The sequence below is a fragment of the Stigmatopora argus genome, chromosome 14 (assembly GCF_051989625.1).
Source record: "Stigmatopora argus isolate UIUO_Sarg chromosome 14, RoL_Sarg_1.0, whole genome shotgun sequence".
Classification (NCBI taxonomy): domain Eukaryota; kingdom Metazoa; phylum Chordata; class Actinopteri; order Syngnathiformes; family Syngnathidae; genus Stigmatopora; species Stigmatopora argus.
In genome coordinates, this window is record NC_135400.1 from 12,358,435 (window position 1) to 12,373,090 (window position 14,656).

At 44.8% G+C, this 14,656-nt stretch overlaps 2 protein-coding genes across 6 annotated transcripts; both read right to left on the reverse strand.

Moving 5' to 3' along the window:
* Positions 1 to 208: 208 nt before the first annotated feature.
* Positions 209 to 7,495, reverse strand: foxk2b (forkhead box K2b). 2 transcript variants are annotated; one of them, XM_077618447.1, is made up of 9 exons: positions 6,958 to 7,495; positions 5,028 to 5,222; positions 4,555 to 4,708; positions 4,239 to 4,385; positions 3,974 to 4,167; positions 3,588 to 3,799; positions 2,663 to 2,899; positions 2,421 to 2,597; positions 209 to 1,984 (listed from the first exon to the last, which is right to left on the reverse strand). In XM_077618447.1, the coding sequence occupies exons 1-9, from the start codon at positions 7,248 to 7,250 to the stop codon at positions 1,788 to 1,790; spliced, it is 1,806 nt and encodes a 601-aa protein (XP_077474573.1). In that variant the 5' UTR covers positions 7,251 to 7,495; the 3' UTR covers positions 209 to 1,787. The 2 variants fall into 2 exon arrangements, with proteins under 2 accessions (XP_077474573.1, XP_077474574.1); XM_077618448.1 differs by having other exon boundaries at positions 209 to 1,966; positions 6,958 to 7,462.
* An 844-nt stretch (positions 7,496 to 8,339) lies between these two features.
* pirt (phosphoinositide interacting regulator of transient receptor potential channels) lies at positions 8,340 to 14,628 on the reverse strand. 4 transcript variants are annotated; one of them, XR_013304822.1, is made up of 3 exons: positions 12,357 to 14,243; positions 9,252 to 9,336; positions 8,340 to 9,143 (listed from the first exon to the last, which is right to left on the reverse strand). XR_013304822.1 is itself a non-coding variant. In XM_077618449.1 (2 exons), the coding sequence occupies exon 2, from the start codon at positions 13,742 to 13,744 to the stop codon at positions 13,337 to 13,339; it is 408 nt and encodes a 135-aa protein (XP_077474575.1). In that variant the 5' UTR covers positions 13,745 to 13,750; positions 14,498 to 14,628; the 3' UTR covers positions 9,553 to 13,336. The 4 variants fall into 4 exon arrangements, 2 of the variants coding, with proteins under 2 accessions (XP_077474575.1, XP_077474576.1); XR_013304821.1 differs by having other exon boundaries at positions 8,340 to 9,336; XM_077618449.1 differs by lacking the exons at positions 8,340 to 9,143; positions 9,252 to 9,336 and adding an exon at positions 14,498 to 14,628 and having other exon boundaries at positions 9,553 to 13,750.
* Between the last annotated feature and the right edge of the window lie 28 nt (positions 14,629 to 14,656).

A 14,656-nucleotide genomic window follows, 5' to 3' on the forward strand; every position in this document is an offset into this window, starting at 1 on the left:
AAGCATTTTAGTTCATACATTTTTATGTTTTTACATGTTTTACTCATGGGTATTGTTTGGCAGGTCGAAGTTAGACCATATCATAATCAAATCGTGCTCCGTTGTTACCTCTCCCCAAAAATGATTTCCACTTATGATTAATGATAATACAAGATCTTTTTGATGAAAAAAAATGTGTTTTCTTGTGATGCGAACAAAAAGTCATGCAGAGACTTTAAATTAATTTATTATTTTTAAAAAAGCACTTCTCCACTGAGGCTGAACAAAGATGATTTTCTCTTTTTTTCCCCTCTTCTTCTATGGTTTGCAACACGTACAGTCAGATTTGTGGGGGGGCCGCGACTGAGTCTTCTTTTTTGTTGCAGATCTCAGGGTTCCTTTGTTGGTTTAGTTTGCGTGTGAAAATAGGATGACGAGGTAAAAAAAAGGAAATAAAAGTGGACAAACATTGAATCAAGTGCAGGTGTTTTTTTTCTTTTTCTTTTTTTTCTCTTCTTGGGCTTAGACCGCGACAAAGTGACGGAAATCCTCTTCAGCAATTGGTCCATCGCAGCTTAACTCATTGGTGCCCATGGCCCGAAATAGGAGTCCAATTCTTTTGAACGGGAATTGGACGTCTTTTCGCGTCATGGGCCTAAAGCCGCTGTGGACTAAAAGGTGAAAGGGTGTTTTAGTCCGGTGAGACACAATTAATAAAAAACAAAACAAAAAAAAGGGGGAAGGAAAGGTCCTCCGCTCCACATGGCGGCGCTGTTGCGGGACAGGAGATGGCGAGGTGAGCGGCTAGCTGCCAAAAGTTGGGAAAGCATTCCTGTTTCTGATTGGGTGGTTGTTTTGGTAAGATGGCCGCCATCCTCACCGCCGCCCGGCAGGTCTGGATGAAAGAGTTTAAAAGGGGGCGTGTCTTCCGCTGAGGTAGATGCGACAGAGGGGCGGCGCTAAGGTGGATTTAAGGCGCTCGTGTTTGGCTCGTCCATTGGACGCCGCTCTCTCTCGGGTTTGTTTGTTTTTTGTTCCTCCTCGTTTGGCACCTCAGTCGGGACAAGTTGGGTTGCAAAAAAAATAAAATATTCCAGGTGGTTTCAAGAAACGTTCAGAAATTAGTAGAATTTTTTTCCAGAAATTTCATGGAACGGTCCAAGAAATATACGTTTTTGTCTCACATTCCTGAAAATTCTCCCGATATTGACTACTTTTTTGTATCCATAAACTGACAGCATCATTTTCAAGAAATTTAACAAAAACATGAAATACATTAACTTAATTTTTCATGAAAGTTCCAGAATCCCAAATTATCCTTGGAAACATGGAAATTTTTCAAAAAGAAAACCTTTTGAAAATTCTCCCCAAACCAAACATTTTTCCTTCTAGGAATGGAATGAAATGACCGAATTTCATTTAACATGCTGCATTTTTTCCTCCAAACATTTACAGGAATACAGAAATCCCAGGAAAATAAACAAAAATACTGAGAATGTTCCCCAAAATAAAATTCTGGAAATTGGCCATTTTTGAAAATAAAACCAGAAAATGATGGGATAACTTTCAAGAAATGAACTTATGTAGAATGCGGAATACATTTAGAGACTTTTGAATTAAATTTCTCAAATATTTTTAAGACATTCACGGGAAAAGGAGAATTACTGGAAGTTTTCAAAAAAAAAATGTCCCACCCCTTTTGGAGTAAAAGAAAGAAATGACAGGCGGGTGTTGGTGTGGTGGGTGCGGTGGGTGGTGTCGCGCTCTGTGGTGCGGGGGTTGGGGTTTATGGGGTTCCATCAAGGAGCTTAGCTGTTACCGTTGTCCGCTTGTCTTGCCTCATCTTCTGTTTTGACCCGTTTGGCGTCTGGCGGCACGCCGGCATCGCCCGCCTGCTGGTCACCGTTCGTCCTCTTAAGGGTGGGCAGTGACGCCGAGGCGGAGGCGTGGTCGGCGAGCAGGTGAAGTGGGCTGGCCACAGATGGACCTAAACGTCCACAAACACCTGTCAGTCAGAATTCAAGTTCATAATCGGGCGACTTTCACAAAAAGCACAGAAAATTTAGCTGATAAGGGAAGTAAATTTAACAAAAGGAAATCATTCAGGGGACTGCCTATCGACTGAACGTTCATTCGTCATTACCAGTCAAAATGGATTGGGCGTCTAGCGGCGTCAATGGCACCTAATGAGTTATCTCATAAACAGATTATTATTCTATTACATACTGTACATTGAAGGGTTTTTGAAAAATGTCCCTGAATAACATTTACAGAAATGGCCAAAACATTCCCAAGGATTTACTGCAAATGAAGCAAGTTTTTAGCATGAATCGACTCTGCTGTTTAATCGCCGTCACCCCTCGCAGTCCTAATTGATTTGGACACACAGCCCCTTAAATGGCAATCAAAATAAAATGGAATGAGAATAGAGAATGTCTGACCGCTGCTCTGTATGGCCGTGGTGACGCCGTGGTTTCCATTCTGCGTGATGGTCTTGATGGGCAGCTGATGCTGGCCTAGAATAGTGACCGTCTGCAGGGGTCCGGTCCCCGCCGAAGCCTGGATGATGCGACCCAGCGCGCTCGTGGCCGTGATGGTGGGCACCGCCTCCACTTTCACTGAGAAAACGGGCAAAAACGTCCGTCAGCGACGGGCCGGCGTCGGCAGTCACTAGCTTAGCTACCTTTCCCGTCGGCGCGTTCTCCGTTCTCCTGCGGTTCGCTCTTGGCAATGAGAGCGGCCGGCTGCGCGATGACGGCGGTGGGGATCTGCTGCAGCACGTGGACCGTCTGCACCGTTTGGATCGGCTGAGAGGAGCCGGCGCTGACCGGAGACGCCATGGTGTATGTGACCGGCTTCATGCTTTGAGGTAGCTGACCCTGCAGGGCGATCAGTACTGGCTGGTTGCTGACTGTTGAGCCTGAGACCAAGACGTAGAAACAATGAGGTTCAACTGCTCCGAACGGCTGAAAAATGGGAATGATAAACTTCTTTATGTAACAACGATGTAGCCACAGAACACAATGTCCTGTGAAAGATCGGGTCAAAATCACGGGAAATAACCAGTACAGAAAAAAAACGTTTGGGAGTAAATGAGGTAAAAATAAATAAATAAACAAAAGGTGATTATATAGGAAATGGTTATTTTTATATATAATAAAAACATTATGCTATATGTATTTACGTATATTTGTCATATTTACATAATATTTAATAAGAAACAAAAAGAATTATGTTGTTGTTTATTTTTTGGTTTTAATTTAAAAAGGTTTATAAATGTTTTAACATTTTTGATTGATGTATTATAATTTATTCACAATCTTTCATAAAAAGAAAGGATAATAAAATGTTTTTAATTGAGATGGCAAAAAGGTGAACATTGTTTTTCTTTTTTAAATATATATTTATTTTCTAAGACGTAATTCTGTAGCCTTTATCCGTCATAGAGGAATAGACATCATATATCAATTTTATTTTAACAACAAACAAAGTCAATGCACATGAATTACTTTCATGGCCCACGCAAAATGATGTATTGGACAGGATGGAAAGAAAATATATCACTTACAGAGTGCTTTAATGATCACCAGGACAATCCAGAAACCCACCTGGTGTGTTCTGTGCAAAGCGAGCTTCTTGGATCACAGCCAGCTTGGGTTGGACCACCGCCACGGTGGCGGCGGCGACGGGGGCAACGGAGGAGGTGGTGTCCATCTCCATGGGGACCGGGGAGCCCTCCCTGGACAAACTATCAGGGGTTTGCACGCCGCTGGAGTGGGCCGACAAAACCCCCGAGTGGCTGGGGGAGGCTGGGGCGCTCCTGAGAGGCGACAAAACAGGGCATCGTTCAACCTTGTCCAGACCAAAACTTTACAGAATCTTCAGGCATATTTCTACTTTGTCAGGATGACATTTTAAACTAGGTTTTCATGGGTCCTATGAATTTAGGAAGGTGTAAGTGTGCATTTTTTTTTAACTGACAGAGCTTGCCCACCTGGAGGAGAGGGGTCCGTGCGGGGTCCTGAAGCAAGGGACGCCACGCGGCCTTCGTTTCCTGAAAGCCTGCTCGATGAGCTTGCCCTCCGAGGACGGGTCTATCCTCCAGAAGGAACCCTTTCCCGGCTCCTCCTGCGAGCGTGCCACCTTGATGAAGTAGCGGTTCAGTGACAGGTTGTGGCGGATGGAGTTCTGTTGCCGCAAGAGAGGAAAGACGTGAGCGGGGTCGGGCGGAGTTTTTCGGCGTTGGACATCCGGCCTACCTGCCAGCCCTTGTCTGCGGTTCTGTAGTAAGGGTAGTTCTTGGTGATGTGGTTGTAGATCCCGTTGAGCGTCAGCTGCTTGTCCTGCGCCAGCGTGATGGCCTGAACGATCAGCTGAGCGTACGAGTACGGCGGCTTGGAGTCGTCCTGAACAAAACGAGAAAAAACATTCCAGTTCGTGTGTACCAGATTGGCCCCACTACAGGTCGCACTTTTTAAAATGATTCTGATACTTAAAAAAAGTTTTTTTTTTTGGTCTGGTTACCTTGGGGAACTTCTTTGATACAGGGATTCATATTTAGTGGTCAACACTCACCTTGGGACTGTCCTCTCCCGACGCATCTTTTTCGTTTTCGGGCTGAGAGTTGTCGCTGATCAGCTGCAGCTCAGCGGCGCTCACCATGCGACCTCCCATGCGGTACCCCGACGAGCCGGCCCCCCGAGGGCTGGACGGGCACGAATTTGCAGCGCTGGCAGGTCAGAAGAATCAAATGTCAAAATCAAACACATGTTGAGAATTTACAAATGTTTCTTTTTTAAGTTGTTCACTGCCTATACGAAGTGGGAAAGGCTGGCATTGTTTCCATTGCCGTCAATGACAGCCAAAGAGTAAACTATACCGGGGTTCTTACAAACTTCATCACATGAATTTGGTGACCTTGTAAGAATCTTCAAAGATCACTTAAAATTGAATTGAATGCCAATTGTGAAGTAAAATGTCATTTCTGGCCAAATTGCCACTCGGGCGAATGAGAGCTCAACATTTGAGCATCAGCTAGCGTGAGTTACCTGATGGTACCGGTGGGCGAGGGCAACGGACTCATGAGGTGGGCGAGGTTGTCGGGAATGTTAATGGTGAGCGGCGCAAAGTGAGGCTGCACCGGCTTGACTGGAGACTCGGGGGCTTCGCGCCTCGTCTTTCTGCCGCTCGACAGTGCCGTGAAGGTGATCTTGATGTTTGTGCTGGGGAAACGGAATGTGCACCTAAGGGGATACAGCACGTCAACAAATGGTTATAATAATAACAATGGTTACAACAAAAGTGCTTAAGAATATTGTCTAAATTAGCAGGCAATGTGTGCTCAATGAGAACTATATTTGTCCCCGTGACAGATTGCAAATATCCACCCGAGCAGATAGTTTAAGATAATTCTGGCCATTTAGGGAAATATTTTTCATTTTTTTTCCCAATGCCAGCTATCCAAGTTCAAATGGATTCGATGTGCACACCAGGAAATGACTCAATTTAAGAAATAAAGCATTCGAAAGGTAATTGATGTGTTTCCTTCGTTTGAGTGTTTTAATTGCAATATTCCAAAACATACTGCATGTAAATCAGTTCATTTTTAGAAAAGATCTGTTTTATCTAACACTGTTTATGGCAGCAAAGGCTCGAGCAGGCGTGATCCTTTCTAGACTAAAGATGCAGTGGGTGGCTTTGAACTCCAAAGATTTTTCGTTGAGCAAAGAAAGGGAATTTTTGACATTTCAAAGGCGACGTGAATGAGACGCACATGACAGAAATTGGAATTATTTTTGTCAGCACAAGATCGGCTATTTTTAAGAACCTGGAGTTGTATTTCAATAGCCTTGGCGTACATGAAAATCACATTTCCTTAGTCTTTTGATAGTGCAGGTGAGAAAGCATATTGGCAGCCATTGACGGATATAGACGTCGAATCCATTTTTACTGTTAGCACTCCCAGCCAAAATGCTTTGGTTAATTTGGAACCATTCACACTTGTCAAAGCAATTTTTTGAGTATTCAAATTGTGAATTGGGCCTCTAATAATTAGGAAAAAATGTTTAAACACAAAGATATGACATCTGATGGGCTCAGAAATGTAGTGATGCCCATGAACATACACATTGACAGGCCTAACTATGGGGGCACGTTTTAATGGGTATTAATGACATAATAAGGAGTGGCTAATAAAGTATTGGCATTGATAAAATGTCAACCACCATGCCAGGTGGTCACATCCTGTAAATATTCGGATTTTAGTCATATTTTTCTCCAATCTTACATGTGAAAAAATAAAAACAAAGGTGTATTATGAGGCAAGAATGATGTACATTATAAAGGTGCCGTCTTTCCCTTTAAGAAGTCCGAAAATTGCTTTCTGCAGGCTGAACTTGTTTTGGATAGCTTTTTAAACGCCCACCATACAAAAAATAAAAATAAATAATTAAACAGAATGTAAACTAAAATGGAATAGACGTGGCAAAAAGTACGTTTATCTGAGAAACACGAAAAGATATGTTATGAGTAATTGTGCCCGGTTCAAGAGGGCGGAGACGCTTCAGGTTTGTTTACGTCCATCGGCAAAACACGCCGCCACCCAGCTAAAGCTAATCTGCGCCGTTGTCCGGGCCCGTCGACATATTTGTTCGAATAACGACAAGAGGGTTTACAATATATCAATTGACGGGGATGAATAATCCCCCCCTGGGCCAAGAGTGACGGAGGCCACAGGCCGCCACACGCGCTTTAACTAGGCCGGGCTAAGCGGCTAACAAGAATGTCAACAAAGAACATGGAGGAAGGATACACATCAAGGCTAACAAGCTAAAACACGTGCTAGCTAGCTCCCACCCCCTCCTTAGAAAAAGCGACCCCCCAGCTCGCCAGGGCTGTCGCTTTATTATTATTATCATCACCGGTCTGTGTGGCTGCGCTGTTTAGCATCCACGCGTTCCGTCGGAAAAGGCCACTTACATGGGCGGTAGCTGCAGCGGAGCGGCTCCCCGGCGGAGGAACACCCCGTCCACGAACACCCCGTTCTTCCCAAGGCAGCGAAGGTAGAAGTCTCCCCCGCCACTCCCATCGTCGCTGGCGGTGAAAATTTCCAGGTGTCGCCGTGAAATGAAACTCGAATGGCCCATGCTGACGTCCACGGAGCCTTGCGACGAATTGCGGCCGATGGTCACCGAGCGCTTTTTCATCAGATACTCGAACTCACGGCCCTCGAGCCGCGCCACCGGCCCGAATGAGCCGCCTACCGAGGACATAATCGACGACGGGGCAGGGAGACTTAGGGGGGAAACTGAGTAGAGACGAGTGGCCGAATACGAACAGAGCTTGAAACGGGGAGTCCAATTTAAAAACGGAATTTGGAGGGGAACATGCGAGGTTGGGGACAGCGGCTCCGACCCACCGCCGAGAGAGAGAGAGCCTAGCGTTGAGCCGTGCTACCTAACTTGCGGGAGGGGCTTGGCAGATTGACGGCGACGTCGGCCAATCGAATGAGAGCTCGCTAATGCGGCGCGATGAAGTTGACCAATTGGAGGAGAGGAGTAATCCGAGGACATATTCAAGATCGGTTGGGAAGCACGCTGAAGTCTGACTGGCTGCATGTATGCAAGAAATGGCGACATAACACACACAAAAAAACAAAACATACTTAAATACATGAACAACGTGACACGCCAGTTTACAAGAGTAGCTCAGCATCCGTCGAACTAGCAGTGAGGAAGTAACCAAATAAAAATATTTAGGTACCCTACTTATGTAGATACTACAGGCATCTATACTTGACCTGAATATTTATTATTTCTTTCTACGTCTGTTTTTGGGCGAGTTTTTACATTTGGTCCCCAACCAAATCTGTTTGGGAAAGGGAGGTCATTCACTTGCAGCACCTGCCAGTAAAAATCAGTCTTAAGTAGTCAGTGGCACTAAAACATGACAATTTAATGTCAACCTTTCTATTTAAATGAATTGGACAGGTATCGACGTAAATGACTACCAATGAGTTAATTTTAATATTACAGATCAAAATTAGATAAACAAAGTACATTTATGAGGTTATATACGAAGTTTTCATGAATGTATTTTTTACTGTGACGTAAATGATTTTTTCCCCTATAGACTTCAGAATTCTCGCATAGTAGCCGCTAGAGGGAGCTAAACACTTTCTTTATACTATATGAGGTGACGTAATGTTTCCAAAGCTAAATAAATTAAAAATCACATATTTTTGGGAGAATTTTTTTTACAAAGAATTATTGATATGGCATGTCGTTTATTGTTGTAACTGCATTTTCTCACAATTTGAAAATATAAAAAAACTGAAATGAGAAGTGAGTTTTTTTAATTGATTACATATTTTAAATCTATTTTATCAAGGCTTCCACACTCGCATACTTTCATTGTACATCAGGTTTCACAATATTTGAGAAATATAATATTAGACATTATATATAGTGACGAGTAATTTTCTTGATAATGACTAAATTGACGAAAAAAAGGCATTTTTTCTTTTATTTGACACCTACAAAACATTTAAAAGAATGATGCTTTTGTCATGGAGATATTTGGCTATCATGTCAAATGAAAATAGGATAACAGTAAATACCGATGACCTCAGTGACCTTTCACTGAAAATCAGAGACCTATTTTCTTGTTTTTGTTTTTAATCGCTAATGCACGTGTCTAAACTGCTCACTACTCTCAAACCGCACATCTTGACCATAACCATGGCGACCATTCGGACTTCCTCAGCAGAGGGCAGGGCTTCGAGTCCCTCGGGCGAGTGCCAGGCAGCGAAAGATCCATTACTCGGCCGCTTCCTCTCCAGCGGTCAGGAAGTAAATGAATGCCATTAATAACGCCCCCGCCTTCGAAGTCCGTTCCGACAGCGACTTTGTTCCCCATTCGCCACGGAAATAAACACAACTACCAGAATCAATGTACCTGCTTCTCTCATTTGTCGGCGATAGACGTCCAATCCTTTTGGACTGGGATTGACCCAGCTCAAACGGATTGAATGTCTTTCGCTATCATCGGCACTGAAACATGATCCACTGAACATGGAAAAAAACCCACAATGTTAAACTGTATACAAGCAGTAGTGTTTTGATTTTTTCTGTTCCGCCCTTACAACCGACCAGTTTGACTTGTTTCTGTGTCAAAAATGTGAAACAAAAGCATTGCTATAACAAAGCAACCAGAGTGGAAAACCTTCCAAATCATAGACAAAGCATCCAAATGACACATTTGGGTCTACTTACAAAAATTCCCCTGGGATTGGCTGGCCACAAATTGAGGATGTCTCCCATGTGGAACCCAAAGTTGGCTGGGATAGCTTCAGGCACCCTGTGAACAAATGCTATTTTACCATTTTAACTCATTGACTGCCACTGTCTGTACATTGACCACACAGCAATTTTAGTATATTTCCACTTGTTACAATGATAAAAGGCAATCTTTCAGTTTCCATTTTACTTGGCGATCATTCAGAAACACTTGACAAGTTCATTTTTTTGTAATATAATGTACATGAAAAAAAAAACACATTTTGATTGGAATATCTCCAGTATTTAACTGTTTAATATTGGTAAAGTGTCTTAAAAAGGCTCCAATTTTTTTCCCCTTTACATTGAAATTGCATTAAATGGTGGAAAAATGGGAGCAAACAACAGAAAATGCATTTTCTGACATTCTCAGAGCTTGAAATCATTAAATTCAGGACTCAACTGTTTCTAAAAATCCCAAATTTCACTTGTTAAACCCTGGCCAGTAGAAAATCATTTTTAATCTACTTTTACATGAAGTTCATTTCTGCACCGCTTAACCCAAAAAGTCTTTAGTGGCCTACATGGGCCCACATTTCACAACACTCAGCCTCTTCCTCCGAGCCCAGGCAGGAATAAACTCCAAAATCCATTTCGGGAGAAAAACATCATCAAAAATTTGTCCAAAGTTTTTGAAACTTCACATGTCGACCTTTCCTTTTGCAGATCTTTTCCTGGGACTGCTCATTTCCATATCCCCATCGGTGGACGTTCGGGACGACATCTCGGGCCGCCGCCGTCGATCCTCCCGGACCCGGGAAACACCCTCCGGGTCTCGTTTGGCCTCAAAGGATGTCGGGTTTGTGCAGATTGAGCTCCTCCTCAGGCACCACCAGGCCGCCCATGTACCAGAAGATCCACAGAAAGATGCTGAGGAAGATCAGCAAAGGTCCGGAGAAGACAAAGAAGTCCCAATACCGGAGCGGGGCGAAGACGCCCACCAGGAAAAGTAGTAAGCCCACCAAGTCCAGGAGCACGGCCAAACCCAGGAAGCAGGACGTGCACTTGTTGGTCTCCATGGCAGGACCGGGCGGACGACGACTAGGCTTCTCGGACGCAGAGAGTCCCGAGGAACACTTGGGTGGAAGGACCAGTTGGGGAAGAAGTCAGACTTCATTCCGACGCCGGCCCGACTTGTTGCACTCCTTCCTCGTGACTTTAAATTGTGCTACGCCATTAGCGCTCAGTCAGGAATTCAACAAATCGCAGATCACGTTAGCTTTTCCATAAATGTTGTTTATGGCATCTAAAGAAATGTTTATACAGGCACTGAAATGCTAGTTAATTGTGATAGTAAAATGAATTAGATTTTTTAAAATTAATATTTGGTTTAAAGTACAAACATTGAATCAATATTTTTCCTGTATGGATAAACTAACTGGTTTTGTGATTCATCAAGTTTGATGATCAAATTTTGGAAGGATATAAATGTTTGTTTGAAATATAAAGAATGTGATTTTTTTTAAATTGACAAATCAACTGCAATAGTGTGACTCAACATTAAATTTGAAAACATAAGCCTTTAAATACAAAAAAGTGAATGTGATTTCTTGCTTTAACCCCCACCGCCTCAAAAAAACCCTGATACAATTACATTTCATGTAATTTATTATTTGAAATATCACTTTCATTCAAGTTTTTGAAATGCATTGGACATTTATCACTGTCAATGGCAGCCAATGGGTTCACGGACAGAGCAAAACTTGTAAATAAAGTTACCACACTTTAGCATTATTCCATTTTAAATGGATGGGTCATCACTGAGAATTTGCGTGTCACCCAAGTTGGCGTCCAATCAGCTGTCAATCACATCTGCAAGAAAGTTAGCCATCGCGTGCGTGCCAGGATTCGAGTGTTTGTTCAGTCACCAACACCAAACCGGTTGAGTGGCTTCCACAAGATGGAAATTCAAAGAGCAAACATTACTCGGCAGTTTTTCCCATGTTGACTAAACGGGAAACTTAAGGGTGTTGGTGCGCCCATTCAGGCATAACAGAAATTCTATCACTATACATTCAGGCCCTTTTATCTCATTGGCTACCATTGGCTTCCCAGTCAAAATGGACGTCTATCACCATCGATGGCACAGAAACGTGAACATTCTGTCTTAAGACAGACAAAATTTTGGCATTGAAGAATATTAACCTCATGAAAACAGGTGGTGAAACGAGCAAGGTACAATTGAATTGAAATGCCTGAGTATGTTGCCCCTACCAACATGGCCGCCTTTCACGTCTGTGGATGTCGGCGTTTATTGTTGTGCACTTTGTCAATTTCTTCATTTTAGTTTTGTGCATGTTTAGCCTTTGGACTTAAAAATGTCGTTTAGCACTCGTTTTTCTTTTCTTTTTAGGGGGGGCGTCAAAAGTCCAAAACTTTATCGTTGTTGCATGCTTCTTATTTTTGGTCACGGTAGCAGTAGCCGTTATTGTCGCATCCTTTCTTGTCGTCCTCATAGCCTTTGTTATCGTAACTATTGTTGTCGTTTTCGTCTGGAACGGACTCTTCCTGGTAGTGGTGAGCGGTAGCTTTCCCCCACGTGACCCTGCCGGTCCGGTACGGCCCGGGCCCTCCCGACGAACCGTCGTCATCTCCCACCTTGCTCACCGTAGTCACCGTGGTCGCCGCCGCCATCTTCCGGCTGAGCCTTTCGGACAACTTACGAACGATGCGCGCTGCCAGGCCGTCCTCGCGTCCGTCGCGTTCGTCGGCGACCGCCTTGGCCCGCACGTTGCCGGCGTACCACAAGACCCAAAAGCCCAGGCTGATGAAAATAATCAGCGCACCCGTGAAGATGAGGAAGTCGCCGTAAAACTGACCGTCTGAGGCGCGCACGTCCGCGAACACGCCGACCAGGAGCAGAAGCAGACCGGCTAAATCCAGAGCCAACGCGATGAAAACGAGGGGCAAACACTTGCCCAGCAAAACCCTCGCTTTCATGTCGACCAGTGGTGGTGACGTCACATCACCGCGACAGAAGAAAGTAACGGACGACGACGTGCGAAGGGATAAAAATGGGCGAGGATGCTCGATGCTGCTTACCTGATGCACAGGTGACACCGCCCACCACGACGAGGTCACCCGGATGTGACACAAGCGCGCGCATTCGGTTACGCGCACACACCGGTTGTTAATCACACTGCTACTCTCACACACCTGTGCGAAAACACAATGCAAATCCTCCAAGGTGATTTCAGTCAAACGTACAGTATATTTAATAGCAAACAATCATTTCCACTATAATGTGCTTGCATGAAAAAGTAACATCAAGCCGTTAACCCATTGGCTGCCATTGACGGCGACAGGCCATCCATCCTTTTAGACTGGGAGGGCTGGCAGCAATCAAAATTCATGTTTTGTAGTCGCTAAAAAAACAACACCATTTTGAAAAAACACTTATGGGTTGCTCTAAATGGCGATTGACGTCCGATTCGTACCTAAACGTGCTTCGTCGCCAACCCGTCTCCAGTCCAAACGGATTGGACGCCTATCGCCGTCGACGGCAATGAAACACGGGTGTATTCCAAGTGTGTTGCCGCTGGCTCTAGAGGAAGAAAAAAAACAACAACCATGCATTTAATAATTGATACTCTAGCACAGTACATGGAAATATGCCCCCCCTGAAACCCGCAAGTGCACTTCTGGCTGCAAAGCATTTCCCAGTAGCTCCCTGGCGTCCTTCCACCGATGCAAAAGGAAGATTCGGCAACTTTTTCGTGGGCTGTCATCTGCGACAATCGGAAGATAGAAATGAACATTTCGACCGACGTCAGGCGAATGAAAGTTTTTTGCAATTTGCTGAGCTCGGAGAGGAACGTGAATCCACAACATGGCCAAAGAAAAGGACTTTAACGCACTGGCATCTGTGGGGACTACCTGACTGGCTGCCATGAACTCAAATGGATGCCCAATCCATTTAGACAGGGAGGGTTGGCAGCGACCATAGAAGAACTTTAGTCTTAACTTAATGAGGAATGTGAGCGTTGACTCCTCGTTGGATGTCTATCGCCGTCGAGGCCTTTTCAGACGGCGAAGGCGGGGTGGCGGTGGAAGGCGAGCGGCTTCTTGGCGGCACGCCGTAGATTGTCCCTGGTAATGGGGATGAGCACCACGCCCACCACGAAAACCATAAGTCCGATGGAGAGGAGGGCGGGGCCCAGGAAGTTGCTGACCTTGCGGCAGTGGCCGTCGAAGTCGAGGCTGCTGATGATGACGCCGCAAGCCAGGAAGCCGCCTCCCATGGACATGAAGTGGATGGGGAACCAGAAGAGGCGGCAGCGGCCCGGCGGCGCCGCCTCGGCCGTCCACAGCGACTCGCTGCGGGACAGGCTGAAGACGGTGCTCTCCGTGCGGCTGGCCGGCGTCAGCTGGTCGCGCGACTGAGACAGCGTGCGCTCGCCCAGCGCGATGTTCTCGGGGCCGTCCGACATCACTTCCTGCGACGAGAAGGGGTCATTCAATAAAATGAAAAAGTAGTGATTCCAATCCTTTTTATTTGAGTTTGGATTCATTTCGACTGTTTTGTTGAACTTCTACGCTTATGAATTTGCCTCCATACGTGAGCTTGTTTTTATGTTTGTGTTCAGAATAACTCAAGTACGAATAAAAGGGTTGTTAGCAAACTTGCTGGATATGTCTGTCATATGAAAAAGGAAGAGGTGATTACATTTGGGGTAAAGAGGTCAAGGGTCAAATTTGGATTTATCTGAATATTTCTTTTAAATAATGAAGAACTGAAAGGATTCAACCAAAACAGAGATAGGTTAAACTCAAATTGGAACATTGTTATTCACATTTCATTATCAGTACAACATAGCTAATGACATTTAATCCATTGAAATCACGGTCACATTACTTTAAAAACAAAGGGCGGTTAGAAATTCTCGTATACGGCATATGGATCTTTCTGAGCCACAAAATATTGCGTACTGTCACAATTCAACTCACCCGAAAAAAAAGATTCTACCGCCGTCCGTTACTTTTATTCCCGACGATTCTGTTGAGTATACCAAATACGTAAAGCACACACCCGAACTTCCCCAAATTGTCTCCCATTGACAACCATGGACATTCCATCCATTTGGGCCGGGAAGGACCAATCGTCCGATCGTCTATCGCCTTCAGTGCCACCGAAACACGATCGCTCGCCGGCGGCCTCGAATCGGCGCGCTAACGTCGGTTACCTTTGCGTCGAAGTTCCCCGGGAGCGTCCGAGCATCGGATGATCCCTACGACGGCGGCAAACGGCAGAACGCACTAGAAAGGCGGCGCAAGACTTCCTGTTGGTGGATCATCCCGCCCTCCTCATCTTCCTCTCCTCCTCCTCCTCCTCTTTCTCGTCC

Coding starts and splice junctions, on each gene's coding strand:
- foxk2b (XM_077618447.1), bottom strand. CDS start 7,250: ATGTCCTCGGTAGGCGGCTCATTCGGGCCGGTGGCGCGGCTCGAGGGC. Junction 4,709..5,027: donor TCGCCCACCGGTACCATCAG/GTAACTCACGCT, acceptor CTGACCTGCCAG/CGCTGCAAATTCGTGCCCGT. Junction 2,900..3,587: donor CTTTGCACAGAACACACCAG/GTGGGTTTCTGG, acceptor TCTTGGTCTCAG/GCTCAACAGTCAGCAACCAG.
- pirt (XM_077618449.1), bottom strand. CDS start 13,744: ATGTCGGACGGCCCCGAGAACATCGCGCTGGGCGAGCGCACGCTGTCT.